Source organism: Mixophyes fleayi, assembly GCF_038048845.1.
Source record: "Mixophyes fleayi isolate aMixFle1 chromosome 4 unlocalized genomic scaffold, aMixFle1.hap1 SUPER_4_unloc_4, whole genome shotgun sequence".
In the NCBI taxonomy this organism is placed as follows: Eukaryota; Metazoa; Chordata; class Amphibia; order Anura; family Limnodynastidae; genus Mixophyes; species Mixophyes fleayi.
The window spans coordinates 53,949-62,538 of record NW_027445890.1 but is presented as its reverse complement, the minus strand read 5'-3'; the positions used below and the strand labels follow the sequence as shown (position 1 = coordinate 62,538).

The 8,590-nt window shown below is 49.5% G+C and overlaps 5 protein-coding genes across 5 annotated transcripts; 2 read left to right on the top strand and 3 right to left on the bottom strand.

Moving 5' to 3' along the window:
- Positions 1 to 229: 229 nt before the first annotated feature.
- On the bottom strand, positions 230 to 622 carry LOC142111669 (histone H4). The gene has a single exon (XM_075193830.1). The coding sequence runs from the start codon at positions 597 to 599 to the stop codon at positions 288 to 290; it is 312 nt and encodes a 103-aa protein (XP_075049931.1). The 5' UTR covers positions 600 to 622; the 3' UTR covers positions 230 to 287.
- A 1,047-nt stretch (positions 623 to 1,669) lies between these two features.
- On the top strand, positions 1,670 to 2,372 carry LOC142111673 (histone H1-like). The gene has a single exon (XM_075193833.1). It carries the CDS (start codon positions 1,670 to 1,672, stop codon positions 2,348 to 2,350), a length of 681 nt encoding a protein of 226 aa, XP_075049934.1. The 3' UTR covers positions 2,351 to 2,372.
- A 478-nt stretch (positions 2,373 to 2,850) lies between these two features.
- LOC142111675 (histone H2A type 1-like) lies at positions 2,851 to 3,254 on the bottom strand. Its single transcript, XM_075193835.1, has one exon. The coding sequence runs from the start codon at positions 3,241 to 3,243 to the stop codon at positions 2,851 to 2,853; it is 393 nt and encodes a 130-aa protein (XP_075049936.1). The 5' UTR covers positions 3,244 to 3,254.
- A 265-nt stretch (positions 3,255 to 3,519) lies between these two features.
- On the top strand, positions 3,520 to 3,972 carry LOC142111742 (histone H2B 1.1). Its single transcript, XM_075193895.1, has one exon. It carries the CDS (start codon positions 3,545 to 3,547, stop codon positions 3,923 to 3,925), a length of 381 nt encoding a protein of 126 aa, XP_075049996.1. The 5' UTR covers positions 3,520 to 3,544; the 3' UTR covers positions 3,926 to 3,972.
- Positions 3,973 to 4,458: 486 nt separating this feature from the next.
- On the bottom strand, positions 4,459 to 4,899 carry LOC142111738 (histone H3). The gene has a single exon (XM_075193891.1). The coding sequence runs from the start codon at positions 4,895 to 4,897 to the stop codon at positions 4,487 to 4,489; it is 411 nt and encodes a 136-aa protein (XP_075049992.1). The 5' UTR covers positions 4,898 to 4,899; the 3' UTR covers positions 4,459 to 4,486.
- Positions 4,900 to 8,590: the final 3,691 nt, after the last annotated feature.

Sequence of the window (8,590 nt, the reverse complement as noted above, 5' to 3'; positions counted from 1 at the left end):
ATGCTTTACAATCGTGCATTGTTACCAGCAGGACGCGATAGTCTCTTATTAACAAACTTTTCTAAGGCAACACTGACACGCAGCGATCACCTTTGCATATGTTTCAAATAGCTAATCGTGTATCCTCGAGGATACAAAAGTTAAACAGATCACCGATATATAGTGGGGAGAATTCCACACATTCTACCGAGTACTAGGGCAATATTACAGCTCTCCAATGGAAGAGATGGGCGGCCCTGAAAAGGACCTTTGTGTGTGTAATGAAATTAGACGAGAGGAGTCAGTGCTCAGCCTCCGAATCCATACAGAGTGCGGCCCTGTCTCTTCAGAGCATAGACCACATCCATAGCGGTGACAGTCTTCCGCTTGGCGTGCTCAGTGTAGGTGACGGCGTCCCGGATGACGTTCTCCAGGAAAACCTTCAGCACCCCACGGGTCTCTTCATAAATGAGGCCAGAAATACGCTTCACACCTCCTCTACGAGCCAGGCGGCGGATCGCGGGCTTTGTGATACCCTGGATATTATCCCGCAAGACTTTCCTGTGCCTCTTGGCGCCTCCTTTTCCGAGTCCTTTACCGCCTTTCCCTCTGCCAGACATGTTCAAAAGTAATCTTCTTTCCGTCTACAACAAACGAACTAAGTTACACGCTAGACAAGCTGTCCTTTTATACAGGATAGGCGGACCTGATTGTGAACTTGATGGAATTAGGGGAGGAGCACCAAGCAACAGGTTCCTGAGTCATACCAACACTGCCAGTTTTCAGGCCGTTGTAGTACAATTATATTTTGGCCCTGTAATGTCAATCAGGGCGACCTTTTGTTGTTAGAACGCAGAACGTAGATGTGTTCGGTTAACTCAGTATATATTTCTGTTTTCTGAGCTCTCAGGCTGGGAATAAAGCGCTGCTTGCACTTTCACACACTTTCTGTACAAGTCTGTGACCATTTATTCAGCGGCGGTGGCTGCATTCTGCATGCTCCGTGTTCAATCTGCCGTGTGACCATCCTTTCAGTGTTGTCTGGTAGGAGACTGTCGCAAATGTTAAATCGGGAATAGTGATTACTGGACATATACAGAGCTGACGATTGTGATGCATGACTGTATGCCTGTCAGTATGGAACATCTGTGTAACGTGACAGTCTCACAGGAGTCTGAAGGTTTAAAAAGGTAGAAATAAGACGTGAGAAGTGAAACATGACATAAAAAGAGAAGTAGGAAGGTTTACTCTGCTCAGTCACTGGGGGATCCGGGAGCTTTCTTTGGGCGCATCCACGTATTTGATCATAAGTTAAGATACAGAGAGGAGATTTAGGGAGATGGGGGTGTTGTGTGTATTTTCAGTGTATTTGCCCGGGGTTCCTCAATATAAAAAGTCTACACACGACGAAAGGGCGTCACAATGTGCTGATGAAATAAAGGACAACGAGCCGGTATTATTACACTTCATATTAAACTCATTTCTTTCAGCCATAGAAACACAAAGCGGGAGCCGACATTCTAGAACGGCGTCCATGAGGATAATGGGCGTGGTAACAATACCCCCGGAATCTGCGCACATGATTGGCTCTTCACCACAGCCAATGGCTTCGCATTCCTGGGCTCTATATAACAACTCAGTTGATGATTATCTGCATGTAAAAGTTTTGTTTCTATTTGGTGCACGGAAAATGTTAGAGACAGCTCCAGCCGCAGCGCCCGCTGCTCCAGCAGAGGCCCCCGTCAAGGGAAAGCGTCAGCCGAAGAAAGCAGCTGCAGGAAGCTCCAAGAAGGGCAACAAAACGTCCGGTCCAAGCGTGTCTGAGCAGATTGTAAAATGCGTGTCCGCATCCAAGGAGCGCAGCGCTGTTTCCCTGGCTGCCCTGAAGAAGACCCTCGCTGCTGGAGGTTACGATGTGGAGAAGAATAACAGCCGCCTGAAAGTGGCGCTCAAGAGCTTGGTGACGAAAGAGACCCTGATCCAGGTGAAAGGCAGCGGCGCCTCCGGTTCCTTCAAGCTCAACAAGAAGCAGCTGGAGAGCAAGGATAAGGCAGCTAAGAAGAAGGTGGCGGTGGTTAAACCCAAGAAAGCGGCAGCCAAGAAAGTGCCCAAGTCCCCGAAGAAGTCTCCCAGCGCAGCCAAGAGCCCGAAAAAGGCCAAGAAACCGGCAGCAGCCAAGAAAGCAGTAAAAAGCCCTAAGAAGCCGAAACCTGCTGTGAAACCCAAGAAGGCGGCCAAGAGCCCGGCTAAAAAGGCAGCTAAGCCCAAAGTGGCTAAGAGTCCGGCTAAAAAGGCAGCTAAGCCCAAAGTAGCCAAGAGCCCGGCTAAAAAGGCAGCTAAGCCGAAGAAGGCTGCTCCTAAGAAGAAGTAACTTGGAGCCGCACTCCTGTCAATCACACAAAGGCTCTTTTCAGAGCCACCCACTCGGTCTCGACAGAGCTATATAGTATATATCCCCCTCCACACACTTTTCTGTTACTCTATGGGGGTGGATGTGTGCGCTATGAAGCGGAGCTCTAGAGTAGCTGTTTCTTTCCGGCGGTGGTGCGAGAAAAGAGATTATAGCCGTATATACTGACTCCTGCCGTCTTATTATAAAGTGTCTGCAGCTTGTTTAAACGTAACGTCAGTGCACCGTGACAGTGCCATATATGGTTCACTTTTGTTTAATAGACGACACCGCCAATCTGGATGGGGGAGTTTAGTTCAACTGTGTCCGTTATTTAACGAGCATTACAATGTAACCTCGTCTAACTCAAGTTAACACACAGCTAGAGCGTGATGTTATAGTCGTGGATCAGCTCTTTAGGGACGGGGTGGGTGGCTCTGAAAAGAGCCTTTGTGTTGTGGGGACAATTATCCAGCAGGAAATTACTTGCTCTTGGTCGGTTTATGGCTCTCGGTTTTCTTGGGCAGTAGGACGGCCTGGATGTTGGGCAGGACTCCTCCTTGGGCGATAGTCACCCCACCGAGTAGCTTGTTGAGCTCTTCATCGTTGCGCACAGCCAGCTGTAGGTGACGGGGGATGATGCGGGTCTTCTTGTTATCACGGGCGGCATTCCCAGCCAGCTCCAGAATCTCAGCAGTCAGGTACTCCAGCACCGCTGCCAGATACACCGGGGCGCCAGCTCCCACACGCTCCGCATAGTTCCCCTTCCTCAGCAGACGGTGAACGCGACCGACCGGGAATTGGAGACCGGCTCGAGATGAGCGAGTCTTGGCCTTAGCACGGGTCTTACCGCCCTGTTTGCCTCTTCCAGACATTTCAACTTATGTGTAAGTCAACCTACAACAATAAGGCTATCTGTCCCGCCTCCGTATATTTATACGCTGTAGGGACAGACACCCTTCTCTCATTGGTCCGCTATCAAATTAGCTAGTGCCGCTCAAGTTCAAACAAACACCAATCCGCAGCAGCGGGTGGGATTTGACATCGCACAACATCCAATAGTGCACAGAGCAGACTGTGGGTCTCATTTACATGGGCTGCCTATAAATAGAGCGGCTGTGGGAGAGATCAGGAACAGTTTCTGCACATTGTGATTGGGATCGTTTTGTCGCTATAATGCCTGAACCAGCCAAGTCTGCCCCAGCAGCCAAAAAGGGCTCAAAGAAAGCCGTCACCAAGACCCAGAAGAAAGATGGCAAGAAGCGGAGAAAGAGCAGGAAGGAGAGTTATGCTATTTATGTCTACAAGGTGCTGAAGCAGGTCCACCCCGACACCGGCATCTCCTCTAAGGCCATGGGCATCATGAACTCCTTCGTCAACGACATCTTTGAGCGCATTGCTGGAGAAGCTTCCCGCCTGGCTCACTACAACAAGCGCTCCACCATCACCTCCAGGGAGATCCAGACCGCCGTACGTCTGCTGCTGCCCGGAGAGCTGGCCAAGCACGCCGTGTCCGAGGGCACCAAGGCCGTCACCAAATACACCAGCGCCAAATAATTCACCCGTGATATCCTGAGACCACAAAGGCTCTTTTCAGAGCCACCCACCTTCTCTCTGATCGGGCTGTATTCACATTCCCTGTAAGTCATGGATAACAGGTTTTCCTATACTGTACCACCACCATCCCCTGTACGAATGTTTATTACAATACATACAATTCTACCAGCCAACGTTCTAAATAAGCCGACTTCAATTTAATATTTTGTCTGTCTTGCAGCATCTATTTAACGGCTTGTAGAATGAATCAGCTCTCGCCCATTGGGTAACCCAGACGTACTTTAGTTACTCTAGGAACCAGTATAGACCCAGGCAATGTTTCGTCCTGCACCGAAGGGAGAACTGTTGTTAAAATGAATTTTAGGGACGTTACAGTAACACTTAAAAAAACGGGATAACTTTTAAAACAGGTTTTAGATCTCAACATGTATAAAGCACCCGCCCCTCCCAGGTCATATCATGTCGGAAAGCTGGGTAGATGGGAGGATACAGCTCGTTCGAATGCGCATTTGGTGGCTCTGAAAAGAGCCTTTGTGCTGTGTACGTAGGAGGGACGAGTATCTATGCTCTCTCCCCTCGGATCCTGCGGGCCAGCTGGATGTCTTTGGGCATGATGGTCACTCTCTTGGCGTGGATGGCGCACAGGTTGGTGTCCTCGAAGAGCCCCACCAGATAAGCCTCGCTGGCCTCTTGCAGAGCCATGACTGCTGAGCTCTGGAAGCGCAGGTCGGTCTTGAAGTCCTGGGCGATCTCACGTACTAAGCGCTGGAAGGGCAACTTGCGGATCAGCAGCTCGGTGGACTTCTGGTAGCGGCGGATCTCTCGCAGAGCAACAGTGCCGGGACGGTAGCGGTGAGGCTTCTTCACGCCGCCAGTAGCTGGGGCGCTTTTCCTGGCAGCTTTGGTCGCCAGCTGCTTGCGGGGAGCTTTCCCGCCGGTGGACTTGCGAGCGGTTTGCTTAGTTCTAGCCATTATTCAAAATTATAATGAATATTAAAGACGGCAGCTTAACAATCTTATTTATACATAGCGCTGCACGATGATTGGATGAGTTAAGCATGCCCCCCTCCTTTGATTGGCTTAAATAAACTGTGGACTATTTCAAATTAACCCGCCAGTAGTAACGTACTTCCCAGATCAACGGTATACTAAGTCTTATTAGCAACTCGGGAATGAAAGGATTTGAGCGGGAAAGCATTACTTTGTTTCCACGCAGCGTTCAAACAGATGTTCTATTTACTGTGTGGGGAAAACAGCCACCATTAACCCCATGCTCACCACCAGTTATTGGGATCCGCCGATCATTTCTTGCCACCGAACAGCCAGAAATTGCAGTCAACACTTTCTTCACATTTTAGTTTTTTCTTATTTTTATTGGTATTCTCTTAAAACTAAGCCGATATCAATCCATCACACAAGTACCCAGCAACATCAATAAAGGTCCAGTACCCGTTGGAGTCCCCCTGTTCTCTGAAATATGCCAGTCACACTTCTCCAAAATGCTCCACGTGTATAGTATAACCATGTATGTCACCGTGCCATTAGAATATGGTCTCTCAGGGTTATATCATATGACAAAAGGTTTCCCTTTCTGAGGCAGGTGATAGCTTGGCAAATAAGGTTGCTTTTGGGCCAGTCAGTAAGCTGGCAACAAACATGGGCTATGCGTTACCCTGGTATCCTCACAGATGCCAAGCAATATAGAGCAGACAGATTACCTTTTATCCAGAGACACATAAAATAACACAACTTAAGTTTTCACATGTAACATAATTTGTGGGCAGTGTTAGAGCACAGTTACAATCTTTTTGTTCCTTTTTAAGCTAAACTGTGGTCATCATAAACACGCACAACTCTTTGTTCCCTCATGCTCCCCTCCCCTTCTCATATACCCCTCCTCCACTCCATGCAGTCCTTCCATTCCCTCTCCTTTATCTACCCTCTGTCTCTCACCATGGGGTATATTTAAGAAAGCATGATAGTGCTCTTACCGGCAAATTAAGCTTCCTGGGTGTCCTCCGCAAATTTATGAAAAGTGCATTGCAGCAGATATCGTGGATATCTGCTGCTTTGCACTCCTCTTCGTTTTTAGGAGTAGTTGACATTCAACAGTATGGTGACTGCTCCCAGCTGAAATCTAACAAGTTCCGAAAAAATCCAATGCTGTCATCTCTGCTCCGAAGAGCAGAGCTGGACAGCGCATGTGTGGAGGGATCACAGGATCCCTCCCTGTCACTTACAGCTCTATCTATGCAACGATAGTTGCAGAGACAGAGCAGGGATCTCTGTGCGCATGTGCAGTTCTTCGAAATGCACATGCGCAATTGAAGGATGAAGAGAACGAGGAGTAAATCCGGAGACAGCGCTTCCGAAGAGGGGGAGTAAGTATGATTTTTTTTTTATCACAGAAAAAGCAGTTTTTCGAAACAGCTGTTCCTATGATCTGTTGTTCATAAATTTGAGAAATAGTTCAATCCTTATCCATGCGATAAGGATTGATAACTATTTCTCACTTTTGCCGATGATTGATAAATGTGCCCCATGTCTCCTTGCTCAAGTCCTATACCCATCCTCACCCCCAGCTCCCCCCGTCCTACCCTAATCACAACCCACCTCCCCGCTCAAGTAACCCTGCCAATCTCATCCATATCTCCCCACTTCCCTCCCTCGCTTTCTCCTGTGCCCTCTGGAACTGCAGTGGCATGTGCAATAAACTGCCCTCTGTCCGCAACCTCTTCATCTCCATCTCTCTTAGGGGTCTATTATTACCCTTCGCTTTTTCAGTATAAACTTTTCAATCCCCATCCCATAGATGCGGATTCAAAAGTTTCTCAAATTTATTAACTCTCCGTTGGTGCCCCCTTTGGTTCCTTCCACTTACCTTGTCTTCCGATCAGCACCTGTAAGACAAGAGAGACAGCACAATGACAGCCCTTCCCAACACCTCTGTTACTTACCCGATCCAGAGGGACCGCTATGGAACTCACCACACCGGACGTTACCTTAGACCGACCACTCTCACGTCCTGAGACGCTGTGCCCCACCGGCCTGCGCCCGCGGCCGTTAAGCCCGCCTTGTCCTGAACTTGGGTGCCCTTCCGGACGGATGGATGGGGTTCTATAAACCGCTCCAGAACTCTTCTTAGTACCTACTTAGGAACCGAGTGTTCCGTACTCTACGTCAGGTCCTAGCGTCCTGCTAAAAGAGTAATTGGTACTCACTTGTTCCGCGCAGGAAACTCAGCTTGACCCGCCTTCTTCGGGTCTTCCAGGCTCTCCAACCGCCGGCGCCTCTTCTCCTGTTTGGCGCTGTCAAAGGCTGCTTTGCGGGGGCGCTCTTAGCCCTTACAAGGGCTCCCCACCGACGATCTCTGCTCCGGCGTCTTGCTTGAAGTCTTCGGGCATCAGGGTAGCTCACAGCCCTTACAAGGGCTCCCTAACGCTTCCGCCGCTGCTGGACGTCTGGACGCGACGTCCTCCTACTTCCCCTCCGCCGCCGCACAGCCCTCGCGTTGGCGCCCAGCGACAGAAAAAGCCGCGGACACACTGACGTCATCAGCCGTTGCCGCGAGCCCTGATTGGCTAGCGGTGGCACCAGTAGTTTGAATGGCCGGAGGCGAGCCAGGATTGGTTCGCCGACCCGGCCGCTGATTGGCCAGCAGCGGGAAGTAAGCCGGGATTGGCTCATTTGCCCGCTGCCACCGGGACCTTTCCAGGGAGGAATGAATACTCACCGCTGGACTGGTGAGTAGCTTTGTCCTGCGCCTCCCTCTCGGCCGCCTTGTCGCCGGGGCACTTCTCCACACTGCTCACCCCTCTTTCAATCCCTTTGCGCATGCTTCGACCGGTGACCTCGGGCATGCGCACAGAAATCCCTGAATGAAGAACATGCGGAAAGTGACATGGAGGGATCATGTGATCCCTTCACACATGCGCTGTGCAGCTCTGCTCTTCTGAGCAGAGCTGTTTTCAGTGAAAGTTTTCAATCATGTTAATGTTCGCCAGCTTCAGATGGCGTATATTAACATGGTTGAAAGCTAAGTTTCGGTCACTGTTGCATAGAGTTACTGAGCACTTCCCATGCACTGTTATGGGGAGTGCTCAGTAAAACGATGAGAGATGCAAAGCAGCAGATATCTGAGATATCTGCAGTGATGCTAGAATAATACATAGTAATTTAGCCGATAATACCCGAAAACTGTTGTTTTCGAGGATTTACCGCTAAATTAAAAGACGGATAGCTTTGATAAATAGGCCCCTCTACCTTCTAGCCATCACTGAAACTTGGCTCTCTTTTTACGACACAGCTTCCCCCAATGCTCTCTCCCATGGGGGCATATACTTTAACCCATTCCACCAGACCGGATGACCCTCCAGGAGATGGAGTATTGACAGTACCGTAACTAGCCATTTTAGTGCCCTGGGCGAGACAGGGAACCGGCGCCCCCCATCTAAGTGGGAGTGCCAATCATCGAGTGGGCCTGATCAACCTTCTGTGGGGGCATGGCTAGCGCTTTACAAGTTCTAGACCGCACTGAAGCCCCCTCCCTCCCCATTCTTCTCGGTCTGGCTTTGTAAGGATCTTTATGTAATAAGCCTCCATAGAATCAAAGTACTTTAAATGCAGCTATCACATGCTAGCTGTATAAAAATTAATTGGTTATTA

Bases quoted from the DNA above. Each gene is read 5' to 3' on its own strand.
- LOC142111675 (XM_075193835.1), bottom strand. From the start codon at position 3,243: ATGTCTGGAAGAGGCAAACAGGGCGGTAAGACCCGTGCTAAGGCCAAG.
- LOC142111738 (XM_075193891.1), bottom strand. From the start codon at position 4,897: ATGGCTAGAACTAAGCAAACCGCTCGCAAGTCCACCGGCGGGAAAGCT.
- LOC142111669 (XM_075193830.1), bottom strand. From the start codon at position 599: ATGTCTGGCAGAGGGAAAGGCGGTAAAGGACTCGGAAAAGGAGGCGCC.
- LOC142111742 (XM_075193895.1), top strand. From the start codon at position 3,545: ATGCCTGAACCAGCCAAGTCTGCCCCAGCAGCCAAAAAGGGCTCAAAG.
- LOC142111673 (XM_075193833.1), top strand. From the start codon at position 1,670: ATGTTAGAGACAGCTCCAGCCGCAGCGCCCGCTGCTCCAGCAGAGGCC.